General features: G+C 31.4%; 1 protein-coding gene across 5 annotated transcripts in view; it reads left to right on the plus strand.

The window, feature by feature from the left end:
- LOC111425221 (Rho GTPase-activating protein 190) overlaps window positions 1-14625 on the plus strand; it is a 27133-nt gene continuing 12508 nt past the window's right edge. For 2 of the 5 annotated variants that reach the window (XM_023059119.2, XM_023059123.2), the window contains exons 1-8: window positions 1-433; window positions 3510-3751; window positions 3809-4719; window positions 4779-4991; window positions 5165-5176; window positions 5236-5422; window positions 13244-13359; window positions 13428-14605. In XM_023059119.2, coding sequence (XP_022914887.1) covers window positions 3581-3751; window positions 3809-4719; window positions 4779-4991; window positions 5165-5176; window positions 5236-5422; window positions 13244-13359; window positions 13428-14605 — 2788 coding nt within the window. In that variant the 5' untranslated portion in view covers window positions 1-433; window positions 3510-3580. The remainder of the gene's footprint in view (window positions 434-3509; window positions 3752-3808; window positions 4720-4778; window positions 4992-5164; window positions 5177-5235; window positions 5423-13243; window positions 13360-13427; window positions 14606-14625) is intronic. The other 3 variants (XM_023059121.2, XM_023059120.2, XM_023059122.2) reach the window with 3 other exon arrangements.

Genomic DNA, 14625 nt, shown 5'->3' on the forward strand with positions numbered 1-14625 from the left:
TTTTTTCTGAGATGTTTGTTATAAAAAAAATCAAAATCCAGGGAAGTCAGCCATTATGCCCAGTAGTAGTGTCTATTGAGCGCTGATCTTCCAACACCTCCCCTCCAACAGTAATGGCGTACAGTGGGTGGTCGGTAGTATAATGTTAAATTGACAGTGCTTTCTCTCTAAGTTTAGAATAATCTAACCGGAAACAAATTTAAAGGAACCCGAAACAATTCTCACGATTACGACGCGAATCTAATCGAAAATTATTAAGCAGTCAACGGTTTAGTATGCTCTTCGTTCGTCGCTTATGGGTGTAGATATCTGACAGCCTCTAGATCATAGCAGCCTCAGTTTATAGTATGGCATTTTTTCACCTTTCATATTAAGAACTCGCCCAAACATGATTCATGAATGGAACACTATCATGTTTAATTGCAACAATAAGGTAAAGTTATATGTTAAGACCCTCTTGTTGTTTGCACGAAATTTTCCTGTCACCTGTGAAAAATTATTATTCACCGTTTTTCCAATTACATCGTCCATTCTTACACATTTCTTTTATTTTTTATCACAATTTCAACCAAATTGATCCTTCCTTTTGATATACATGGTGTCCAAAATGTGTTTTCAAAGCTTAATCCAGTTCTTTAGAAATATGGTAAATTAACCAGGAGAGGTCACAAATTAATATGGGAATGTTATAAAAATGATAAAATTTAATCAGATTATATTTTATTAATCTAATTGACCTTATTGATATCTTTTTATTAGTTATTAAAACATAAGGATTGTGTCAAATACTTGAAGTGTAAATTATAATTTTTTTTGTACTGGTAAGTAAGAGATTTAACTTTATTTTGTCCTCTTTGGGTGCTATATACTTGCTTTTTATTATTTATTACAGCCTAAAACCCATAAATACAACAACACAAGTAAATTCTCCAATTCTCCATTAAACATGGCTTTTATATCTTTAGAAAAACCAAGAGAAGTCAGATTTTTAATTTTTTTCCATACCTGCCAATGTCAAATTTGTTTCTCCTGAATTCTAGTAACATTTTAGTAACTAGATAGTTGAGACTAAGACATTTTATATACAGTATGTCCCAAGATAGATGTTACAAGAGGTATAGTGACCTAAAAATGTTTGAACTCTCTTTTAAGGATGAAGATCATATTCATATTTTGAAAATCAAGTCAGTCATTGAAGCAAAAACTATTTTTAATTCAGGTAAAGTAAGCTTATTGTTCATAATATGGCAAAATTTCAGAAAGATCTAAAATTTAGCTTACATCAGAGTGAAGACACTAAGAGCAGTGGTGCAGTAGTTTAATAAGAGCTTTCCAAATACATGTATACTACTAGTTAAGACACTACTTGACAACTAATGGTTAAATCAGTATACTTATCTACAACTACTTGAAAAGATTATATCTAGAAATGGTCCAATTGCGTTACAACGTTACAATCTTTAATTTTTTTTATGGGATCGCCTTAAACAAACTAGTTTTCGCTCAAACAATCGAGAAATACTAAAATGTTTAATCTAAAATGTGACGATTCAACCAAAGTAGATAGATCTTTTTGGAATTTTGCATGCAACCATAATTTCTCATTTTGAACAGCTTTGTTTAATAAAATTTTGCCGTATCATGAACAAAAAGGTTACTTTACCTGAATAACTACTAAATCATTTGAGATAGAAAAAAATGTTTTAAACCAAAGTTGTTTGATTTGCTACTTTCTATAATGTAAAATTATTTTCATTTATACAGGGTGTTAAATACTTCCAGAGATATTGAAGTGTTTTTCCAACACATTACAAATTTTGATGTTTTTCAAATAGCGTTTTTATAATTTTTTTAAATAGAACATCCTGTATATTATGTGCTGATTTAATTTTCCATCAAGTTCTCTTTAATTTATGTTAAGTATATCACATGCCCAATTTTAGTAGTTTTCGTGATATTCACAATTTAAAGAAAAATGTTAAAATATGTCATTATTGTACTTAATATTACATTCTGTTTTTGTTGGTATTTTGGTATTTTTCTCGATATCTATGTGTCTGAGAGCAAAAGTACAAGAGAGCAATTTTGTTAAGAATAAAATTTGCTACAACTTTCGTTCGAAAAGTTTTTCTGTTGCATGCTCAGATTCCCAAGTGCTGCCATCAATTGTTTGAAAAAACAACGAATTCGTCATATTTTCATATTTTGGTATTTTTCTCGATATCTATGCGTCTGAGCACAAAAGTGCAAGAGAGCAATTTTGTTAAGAATAAAATTTGCTACAACTTTCGTTCGAAAAGTTTTTCTGTAACATGCTCAGATTCCCAACTGCTAACTATCATCAATAGTTTGAAAAAACAACGAATTCATCATATTTTGGTATTTTTCTCGATATCTATACATCTGAGAGCAAAAGTGCAAGAGAGCAATTTTGTTAAGAATAAAATTTGCTACAACTTTCGTTAGAAAAGTTTCTTTGTAACATGCTCAGATTCCCAAGTGCTAACTATCATCAATAGTTTGAAAAAACAACGAATTCATCATATTTTGGTATTTTTCTCGATATCTATGCATCTGAGAGCAAAAGTGTAACAGAGCAATTTTGTTAAGAATGAAATTTGCTACAACTTTTATTCGAAAAGTTACTCTGTAGCATGCTTAGATTCCCAAGTGCTACCATCAATAGTTTGAAAAAACAACGAATTCGTCATATTTTCATATTTTGGTATTTTTCTCGATATCTATGCATCTGAATACAAAAGTGCAAGAGAGCAATTTTGTTAAGAATAAAATTTGCTACAACTTTCGTTAGAAAAGTTTCTTTGTAACATGCTCAGATTCCCAAGTGCTAACTACCATCAACAGTTGAAAAAAACGAATTCATCATATTTTTATATTTTGGTATTTGTCTCGATATCTATGCGTCTGAGAGCAAAAGTGTAAGAGAGCAATTTTGTTAAGAATAAAATTTGCTACAACTTTCGTTGGAAAAGTTTTTCTGTAACATGCTCAGATTCCCAACTGCTAACTATCATCAATAGTTTGAAAAAACAACGAATTCATCATATTTTGGTATTTTTCTCGATATCTATGCATCTGAGAGCAAAAGTGCAAGAGAGCAATTTTGTTAAGAATAAAATTTGCTGCAACTTTCGTTGGAAAAGTTTTTCTGTAACATGCTCAGATTCCCAACTGCTAACTACCATCATAGTTTGAAAAAACAACGAATTCATCATATTTTCATATTTTGGTATTTGTCTCAATATCTATGCATCTGAGAGCAAATGTGTAAGAGAGCAATTTTGTTAAGAATAAAATTTGCTACAAATTGCCATCAATATCATCAATAACATTGTATACCTAATTCAGTGAGTCAATTCAAATTATTTTCTGTTAAAATAAATTATACTGGAGTTTTAGAAATTCATAATTAGACCTAAAACAACATTTGGACACCAAGTATACGCAAAACATATATTCTAATATTTCAATAATTTTTTTTTTTTTAGTTTGTGAAAAAGATGCATACAGACAAAAGTAGTGGAACATAAACATCACCTTCCCAAAAAGGGTTTTAAAGATGGCGAGGAAAGCAGAGGCTGTGCGAGCCATAAATGTGGCTGTGGTTGGGTTGTCGGGTATGGAACGCGACAAGGGCCACGCTGGGGTTGGAAAATCGTGCCTCTGCAATCGTTTTATGAGGTCCGTCGCTGATGATTACAACGTCGATCATATATCTGTGCTTAGTCAGGTAATTTTTTTGATTTTACCTCTTTTAATTAAATGAAATTCATTTTTCTTTGTTTAGACGGACTTTAGCGGTCGCGTAGTTAACAACGATCATTTCTTGTATTGGGGGGAAGTTATTAAAACGTCTGAGGAAGGCATCGACTACCAATTTAGTCTTATTGAGCAAACTGAATTTATTGATGATGCATCGTTTCAACCTTTTAAAGGTGGCAAAATGGAACCATACGTAAAAAGGTGTGCTTCAACGAAAATAACATCAGCAGAAAAATTGATGTACATCTGTAAAAATCAATTGGGAATAGAAAAAGAATACGAACAAAAAGTACTTGCTGAAGGAAAATTAAATGTGGATGGGTTTATATGCGTGTTTGACGTAAGTGTGGTGCCGAGTAGGTCGATAGAAAAACAAGTTGAGTTCGTAGCGGCGATTTTAAATAATCTAATAAAAACAAAGAAGCCAATAGTTGTTGTGACAACAAAACAGGATGATTGCAACGAGGCGTACGTACGCGAGGCGGAAAAATTAGTACAAAGAAAAGAATACAAAGGTGCTATACCGTTAGTGGAAACTTCGGCCCACGATAACGTCAATGTAGATTTAGCATTTATACTGCTAGCGCAAATGGTAGATAGAAGTAAGGTACGTTCGAAGGTTGTTTCATATACAGAGGCCTCAAAAGCGCGTAAAGAGTTAATGGACGCCGCGAGCGAGGCTTTCTTAAAACTCATTAAAATCCACGTAACGGATTATCGAGCTCTTTGGTCGCAAACTGTTAAAAAATTGAACTCGCACCGCGAATGGATCTATTTTGTGCAATTATTTGGTCTCGATGGAACACAAAGGCTCTTCCGGCGACACATTAAAAAGTTGAAAGATGAACAATTAGCTAAACGCATCGCTCATTACATGAAAATGTTACCGGATATTTTACACGAATTAGTTCCGGACGTAAATACATTTTCTGATAGGTACCAAATTTAAATCAAATAAATTTATTTTTATAATAATTTTTTAAATTTTAATTTAGTGATTGGTCCTCTATACAACAATATTTAAAATCACACCCTGATTTTCTACAATATTTTTATGAATGTCCTGAAGATATGCCATGGACGGAATGTGAATTTAATTCGGATGATGAAGATACAAGAATTCCTTACGACGTTTTAGATACAAGCGACGCCGAAACGGTGTACAAAAACCATGTAAATGTGTTGCAACAGGAGCAGAAGCGTTTAGAGTAAGTAAAAAAACGGGAGGGCGCCGGCATCGCGAAAAAAAAAAAAACGCTCGGGCTTCCGGTGGTTTTCTGTCGTTCGCTTTATTTTTTGTAAATACGCTTCACTAATGCAAACTCGTTTCTCTCTGTTCTCGTAAACTCTCCTGTCTAACGTAAACAAAAACTAACGTTAGGATGCCAAAAAGGTAAAAAATGTCGCGGTCGCGCGCGGGCCAGCCCGTCGTAACGAGTCTGTTTTGTTTAGATGGAAGAAACAATTTAAGCAACTTCTTGAGGACACGGGCTACGTTACGCCTGGCAAACATCTATCCGAGGTGCGCGTACTGTTTATGGGTAGGGAATGTTTCGAGGCACTCTCTGAACACGATTGTCAGCAAATCTATGACGCACACCAACGGGAACTTATTGAAAACGCAAAACACAACTTTCAGGTATCTATTTCTCATCTCTTCCATCACCCATTCTCTTCAACCGAGTTTTTTTTTATAAAACCGCACCGAACTTATAATTTTTTTATTTATGTTACTCTATGTAGTTTTTATTTGCACTTATTAGTTATCTTTTTGGGGACTATAACTTCAATTTTAATTTATTTTATTAATAGATATACAGGGTGAGTTATTAATATCCCGTATAGTTACTAAACCGTTTGAAAAACAAAAAAATATTTTATACAAAAGTTGTTTGACTCATTACGTAAAATTATTTTTACTTATACAGAATGTTCCATTTTAATTATTTTATTTAAATGGAACATCCTGTATATTTTATCATATTATGAATACAACTAAATTTGTTTATACAACCGTATATGTTACTATTTCACAGCGTTCATAGTTCCTAAGATATTCAATTGTTCTTCCAAAATGTGCCCATTACATCTTTTTATTAACGATGTAAAAACGACATTTTTTCCGATTTTGCCTTGAAACTACGCCAGATAATAGTCAAAGCCAGTAGGTAGATGATAGTATTCAAAGATATTAGATACACTATACAGGCTGTTTATAAAGCTTAGTTACTTTTGATGTTTTTCAAATGGCTTTTTCTTAAGTTTTTTAAACGGAACACCCCGTATATTGTGTGCTGGTTGAATTGCCCATCAAGTTCCCTTTAATTAATGATAGGTATGTCATATGCCTAACTTTAATACTTTTCTTGATATTTAGAATTTAAAGAAAAATGTATAATAAAATATGTCAAAAAGGAATTTTTTTCTGATTTTGCCTTGAAACTATGTCAGATAATAGTCAAAGCCACTAGGTAGATGATAGTAGTCAAAGATATTAGATACACTATACAGGATGTTTATAAAGCTTAGTTACTTTTGATGTTTTTCAAATGGCTTTTTCTTAAGTTTTTTAAACGGAACACCCCGTATATTGTGTGCTGGTTGAATTGCCCATCAAGTTCCCTTTAATTAATGATAGGTATGTCATATGCCTAACTTTAATAGTTTTCTTGATGTTTAGAATTTAAAGAAAAATGTGTAATAAAATATGTCAAAAACGACATTTTTGTTGATTTTGCATTGAAATACGTCAGACAATAGTCAAAGCCAGTAGGTAGATGATAGTATTCAAAGATATTAGATACACTATACAGGCTGTTTATAAAGCTTAGTTACTTTTGATGTTTTTCAAATGGCTTTTTTTAAAGTTTTTTAAATGGAACACCTTGTATATTGTGCGCTAGTTGAATTGATCATCAAGTTCCCTTTAATTAATGATAAGTATGGCATATGTCTAACTTTAATAGTTTTCCTGATATTTAGAATTTAAAGAAAAATGAGTAATAAAATATGTCAAAAACGACATTTTTGCTGATTTTGCTTTGAAACTACGTCAGACAATAGTCAAAGCCAGTAGGTAGATGATAGTATTCAAAGATATTAGATACACTATACAGGCTGTTTATAAAGGTTAGTTACTTTTGATGTTTTTCAAATGGCTTTTTCTTAAGTTTTTTAAACGGAACACCCCGTATATTGTGTGCTAGTTGAATTGCTCATCAAGTTCCCTTTAATTAATGATAAGTATGTCATATGCCTAACTTTAATAGTTTTCCTGATGTTTAGAATTTAAAGAAAAATGTGTAATAAAATATGTCAAAAACGACATTTTTGCTGATTTTGCCTTGAAACTACGTCAAACAATAGTCAAAGCCAGTAGGTAGATGACAGTATTCAAAGATATTAGATACACTATACAGGCTGTTTATAAAGCTTAGTTATTTTTGATGTTTTTCAAATGGCTTTTTCTTAAGTTTTTTAAATGGAACACCCTGTATATTGTGTGCTAGTTGAATTGCCCATCAAGTTGCCTTTAATTAATGATAAGTATGTCATATGCCTAACTTTAATAGTTTTAACTGATATTTAGAATTTAAAGAAATATGTCAAAAACAACATTTTCGCTAATTTTGCTTTAAAACTACGTCAGACAATAGTCAAAGCCAGTAGGTAGATGACAGTATTCAAAGATATTAGATACACTATACAGGTTGTTTATAAAGCTTAGTTACTTTTGATGTTTTTCAAATGGCTTTTTCTTAAGTTTTTTAAACGGAACACCCCGTATATTGTGTGCTGGTTGAATTGCCCATCAAGTTCCCTTTAATTAATGATAGGTATGTCATATGTCTAACTTTAATAGTTTTCTTGATGTTTAGAATTTAAAGAAAAATGTATAATAAAATATGTCAAAAACGACATTTTTGCTGATTTTGCTTTGAAACTACGTCAGACAATAGTCAAAGCCAGTAGGTAGACGATAGTATTCAAAGATATTAGATACACTATACAGGCTGTTTATAAAGCTTAGTTACTTTTGATGTTTTTCAAATGGCTTTTTCTTAAGTTTTTTAAACGGAACACCCCGTATATTGTGTGCTGGTTGAATTGCCCATCACGTTCCCTTTAATTAATGATAGGTATGTCATATGCCTAACTTTAATAGTTTTCTTGATGTTTAGAATTTAAAGAAAAATGTATAATAAAATATGTCAAAAACGACATTTTTGCTGATTTTGCCTTGAAACTACGTCACACAATAGTCAAAGCCAGTAGGTAGATGATAGTATTCAATGATATTAGATACACTATACAGGCTATTTATAAAGCTTAGTTACTTTTAATGTTTTTCAAATGGCTTTTTCTTAAGTTTTTTAAACGGAACACCCCGTATATTGTGTGCTGGTTGAATTGCCCATCAAATTCCCTTTAATTAATGATAGGTATGTCATATGCCTAACTTTAATACTTTTCTTGATATTTAGAATTTAAAGAAAAATTTGTAATAAAATATGTCAAAAACGACATTTTTGCTGATTTTGCCTTGAAACTACGTCACACAATAGTCAAAGCCAGTAGGTAGATGATAGTATTCAAAGATATTAGATACACTATACAGGCTGTTTATAAAGGTTAGTTACTTTTGATGTTTTTCAAATGGCTTTTTCTTAAGTTTTTTAAACGGAACACCCCGTATATTGTGTGCTGGTTGAATTGCCCATCAAGTTCCCTTTAATTAATGATACGTATGTCATATGCCTAACTTTAATAGTTTTCTTGATGTTTAGAATTTAAAGAAAAATGTATAATAAAATATGTCAAAAACGACATTTTTGCTGATTTTGCTTTGAAACTACGTCAGACAATAGTCAAAGCCAGTAGGTAGATGATAGTATTCAAAGATATTAGATACACTATACGGGCTGTTTATAAAGCTTAGTTATTTTTGATGTTTTTCAAATGGCTTTTTCTTAAGTTTTTTAAACGGAACACCCCGTATATTGTGTGCTGGTTGAATTGCCCATCAAGTTCCCTTTAATTAATGATAGGTATGTCATATGCCTAACTTTAATAGTTTTCTTGATGTTTAGAATTTAAAGAAAAATGTGTAATAAAATGTCATTATTGTACTTAAAAAAGTAACAGAATGTAATATATTCTGTCCTTTTTTTGTCACTTTTTTGTTTGTCATTTCTAAATCAGTAATATTATATTAAAATACAGTTTAAAAAAAACTTTAATAAATAAATAATCAAAACGTGATAAAAATACAATTAAACAGCATAACAATAAATCCCTTTTTTAATTACTAAATTATTTGAAGGAAATGCAGCAACAAACTAAAAACAATTACTAAATGTTGTTCAACATGTAGGTATTAGTTTAATTAATATTTATAAGTTGTCAAAAATGCCGCCCATTTTCTCTTCTACAAGCATTAATGCGCTGTATAAAAGATCTTGAGGTATCTCTTAAGAGCCCACTTTACCAGGTCGGTCAGTTTCTGAGGGGCGCAGACGACGGACGTTCGGAAGCAACGAGGCGGAGTTTATTTTCTACTAGGCCCGACCCTTTATAGATAAAAAAAACATCGTGTTTATTTTATTACGATTCTTTTTCTCGTCGATGTTGTTAATGAAGAAATTAAACGACTTCTTCTAAATATTATTGTTTATTAACAATTTTTCTTAATTACGATTACAATCAATCTTTTTATTGACTTTCCAATTTATTTATTATTTTGATTTTTTATTAATAATCGTAGTCGTAGCCCACCTTTTTACTACGTTTGTTTTTTTAAGTATTTTGGTTCACAACAATTTACATTACGCAAATATCAGTTTTTTAACGTTTTTTTTCGATATGAATAGAATATTAATTTTTTAATAGAGAAATTAGAGAAAGAAGTTGAGAACATCTAAGATTATGGGTTTATAATTCAATTGAATGTAAGGCAAAAATCAATTTCAAATGCAATAAATAATTTTGCGAGGCATAAAACATTTATATCATTTTGAAACGAAAATAACATTTATAATTTCATTTTATATTAAAATAGATATATTTGCAATACAGGGAATGTGAAAAGTTCGGTACAACATTTATAAATTATATCTTTGTTGTATTATTATGCGTTCGTTTGATATACAGGTGTCTCAGAGTAACCGTGTAAGTAATTTTATTTGAAAACACAGGTAGTTACAAAAATTAAAGAACAAATAGCTGAATAAATGTGGTTCCTTTATGAATATTATTACTTTTCATTCGAACTTTTTTAATATTTCTGTTTAAAAAATGGACTGCATGGTCTGCATCACCTTGTATAAGTAAATGAAATAATATGTAATACCTAATTAATAATAATATTAAATAATGATTGAAGTATACAAAATATGGCTAATAGTGTAATAAATAAAACAGCCCTGACTAGAAAAATCTTTAGAAAATTTTAATTTGCCATCGTTGAATAGATGTAAGCTCTTGAAATTCGCTGGACACTTCACCTCGACGATGGCATTTTCATTTTTTATTGTTTCATTTGGACTTGCAACTAAGAATCCATACATCCTACGGATGAATAGAGCTCAAGAGTTTGCTGGCAAGTTATATTTACTTTCAAATTTTTTTAATGCAAGCCATTCATAGTCTTGGCCATGTTTAGTGTTATTATTTCTAGCAAATTTCGAGTACAAGATTGATTTAACTTTATTTAAGCAAGACGTGTCATTTCTCATCCTACATACATCACCAAATCTCGATGCAGTTAGGCACAGATACCTTTCTTGGATCCATATCTGATTGGTACTTTAGCTTCTGGTAAGAATTTGTATTTTATTTCTGTTAATGCATCCATCTTGCAAGTTTCCAATAAATTCTTCTTTCTTTTATATTCTTCGTGTGAAATGTCACTCATAAATTATAACCGAATTGCTATCATTACCCTGATCGGCTTTCGCTACCTACCTGAATTACTCTGTATACACGAGTATTTTATTTTATTGTATACAATTATTTTATAGCAGTACCACTCCGGATGATGCATCGTAATTGATGTTGTTCGAGCGTTTAGCGTTTACAGTCTTTATTCAGTCTTTATTTACTTTTCCTGAAGCTGTAACTAAATTAATTCTTTACCTGCGTTCTTCATAGACTGCTATGCCATGTCACTTGCGGTTTCTTGATATTTTTGGAATGTTTTTGTTAACATAAATAACAAACACATAACAATAATTCTTCAGCCTGTGTATATCCGGTACCGACAGATAACAGAAACAACAGCAGAGTTTATCTCAATAGACTCTTTGCTTTCTTCAGTGTAAGCTTCTTTTTTATCCCGCACATAAAACATAAAAGAAATGAGCTGCTAAGCCCTGCTTTTGACTCATTAATAAATTTAATGCGAGTTTTGTTGCAGTTGAATGAATTATTCTCCACCATCAGTATTTGGTTCTGCATCATTTGTATTATTTATCTTATGGTATCGCTTCAAATAATGTATCGTTTTAATTTTTACTGTGATGGTTTATTCTTTTTAAATAAGTACTTTTTATGTGTGCCACAGTTTATACAATAAAATTAATAAAATTTAACTTACCTTTCGGAATGAATACATTTTTCAATTGAATCTCGGACTATAAAATATGAAATTTTAGATTTTATAAAAATTTATATCGTAAATTATTACCGTCTATTACTCCTTTTTCGAGAACATCTTTAAATGCTAAGGGGTAGTTTTTTAGATGAACATACTTACCCATTGTTTATAAAAACTTTACACAAACTAAATTAAACTAACACTATAGTACACAATAAAATAACAACTATTGACTATAAATTCAAAAATTTTGTTAAATTACACAATCATTAGTAGAAAATCACGGAAAATAAAGTTCAAAACGTACTTTTGGAAATGATTATTTTCTCTACCACATTAAAAAGTAATAGATAAAACAAGGAGCTTCGATGAAGAGAGTCGATGTAAGCGCCGCTCAGTCGGCAAGAGGCGGGACTAACGCGGTGGTAATACTTCGTGGGAATCTTGACGGAAAATATTCATTTTTACGCTACCTTTTTGCAATTTTAGCAAATTACAAACTATTCCTTTATAACTAAAAATTTTGAAAAAATTTATTTGAAAAATATTACTATTTTCAAGTATACTATCATGCAAGCTAAAAAAGAACGACCAAATTGTATAATATTGAGGAAAAAAACCCCTTTTTTTGGAAAACTTTAAAAATTTTCACCATGCGTTATGTAGAATTGTTAGAAGAAGCTATGTACAAAATTTCATCCAAATATTTTCATAAATAATGTATGTTTTTTGTAATTTGCCGAGCTGTATGGTAAAGTAGCCTCTTAACACGTGCATCTTATTTTCTCCAAAGTCGTAAATTATATGACAGAACAATTGCATATTTTATTACTTACATCTTTTTAAATCTCATAAAGTAGTCTTATTAAAATCTAACCAATTATCCATGTTGCAAGTGAAAAATATAAAAAAATTCAAAAACAGATAAAAACTTCTAACTTGCTTTATTGTAATATATAAATCGGAACCGGTTTCGGAATCTACGTTCCATCATCAGCCGAAAGAATCAAAAAAGTTAAATTTAATTTGTTATAAAAGTTAAGTTAAATTGAACGTTGAAAATTAAATTCTTAGTTAAAATTACAAAAGTGTGAAACGTGGATCGTTACAAAAAATGTAAAACAAATTAGTGACTGATGGTCATCAAAAATTGGAGAAAAATCAGAATTTATTTAATGTATTCGGTGTTATGAAACAACCATATTGGCGGAGAGAGAAGAAGAGACCTAATAAATCTCTTCTCGCCTATTAGTTTCTCTGAAACTTTCGGCTGATGATGGAACGTTGATTCCGAAACCGGTTTCGATTTATATATTACAATAAAGCAAGTTAGAAGTTTTTATCTGTTTATGAATTTTTTTATTAAAATCTTGTATATGTTATTTTACATTATAAAATATTAATAAAAGGAAGAACAAAAAAACGGATAAAAATAGACAGAATATAATATTAAGTACAATAATGCATATTTTATTACATATTATTCGTTAAATTCTAAATATCAGGAAAACTACTAAAGTTAGATTTGTGACATACTTATCATTAATTAAAGGTAACTTGATGAGTTAGTAACATATACGGTTGTATAAACAAATTTAATGCTATTCACAATATGATAAAATATATAGGGTGTTCCATTTAAAAATATCTACATGGAACAGCTTATATAAGGAAAAATAATTTTACGTAATAAATTGTATAAAGCATTTTCTTCTTTCCCAAACGGTTTAGCAAATATCGTCCGCAGGGATACTAATAACTCAGCCTGTATATTACATATTATTATTACATATATTTATATGCGCAGAGAGAAAGAGTCTCTATTTTAAGTTAAAATTTTTTTGTATGTAATAATTTTTTTTGTAGGAATTACTCTTGGAACATGCCGATCTATTCTATCATTTCAAATCGATCGCTCCTGCAGGTACGATAACGCAAGAAGACATCAAAGATATAACTGATGTCCTGCAGGACGATTTCAGGTGAGATGATGAGTTGTAATCATCTCATACTAATATAAATTGTTTATTTTTGACGTAAAATTGTGTAGGTATAAAATGCTAGATAGGTTGGACCAGGACAGGAAGTTGATGCTATTTCAGCACTTGGGTTTCGTTCATCATCCGCGAAGGGAACATTGTCCGGCTTATCCGAATTGTATGGATGCGTTGATTGAAAGGATATTAATGACTAAGGCGCATAGACCGTCTTCTTGGAACCGAAGCACGCAGTGGCTTCTTAACTCAGACAATAATCAGTTGAATCTCGTTTTGCTGGGTATCAACAACCTGGCGGAAGAGTTCGCTGCGAAAATTAGGGCACAATGTGAAGACGATGAGTACGAAATAGATTGCCAATTCTACAGTTTAGATTACAGAACAATAACTGGGGACGTTAGCTTACCGCATAACTCATTCCGCACGGCAGAGTTTATACCGCACGGTAGTTTTTGCATATATTCAAACGCGGAATCATTCGAATACATTCGCGAGAGTTTAGAAAAAACACTTCTTTCAAATTTGGAACAAGAGGATAAGCTCCCATTCCAAGGTTTACCGATAGTATTAATGTTTATTCAAGATTCATTCATCGAAGAAAAAGATATTTTAAAATTAAGAGAAGAAGGTCAAAGTCTTGCCGATAGTCTTCAATGTCCGTTTATGGACGTTTGTCTTGACCAAGTTAGCGACGAACAACTCGTATCCGACGCCCTCCATCGTCTAGTGCAAAGTATACACCATCGCGCCGGCTTCTTTATTTATCAATCCGTTATTGAGTGCGTCGAACCGGATATTCGAATAATTATGTGCATGTTTTGCGGTGATCCGTATTCGGTGGAGAACGTTTTGGCTCCCTTACTATCTCATCAATGTTGCTTCCTTTCGGCCGCTCGCAGTATAATACTCGAAACGTTCCTCGGCGATTCCAAACGCAAAGTCGAGGTCATCATTTCCTCATTCCACGGTGCCAACGCTTTTAGAGACGAATTAGTACATGGATTTATACTCGTTTATTCCACCAAAAGGAAAGCATCACTTGCAACGTTAAACGCTTTTTCTATGAACATTCCAAATCTACCTATTCAAATTCTCGCTGTTACCGATTCCAATGCAGCGAATGCGTTCTTTAACAACGATTTAAGTCACGCTCTAATAACAGAGGGTAACGCTACAGCGGATCGATTACATGCACATTTTACTACATCATCTGCCAATAGCCAACAAAAAAGTATGACGTATTTAAGATAA

This window comes from Onthophagus taurus, chromosome 8 (assembly GCF_036711975.1).
Source record: "Onthophagus taurus isolate NC chromosome 8, IU_Otau_3.0, whole genome shotgun sequence".
Taxonomy (NCBI): Eukaryota; Metazoa; Arthropoda; class Insecta; order Coleoptera; family Scarabaeidae; genus Onthophagus; species Onthophagus taurus.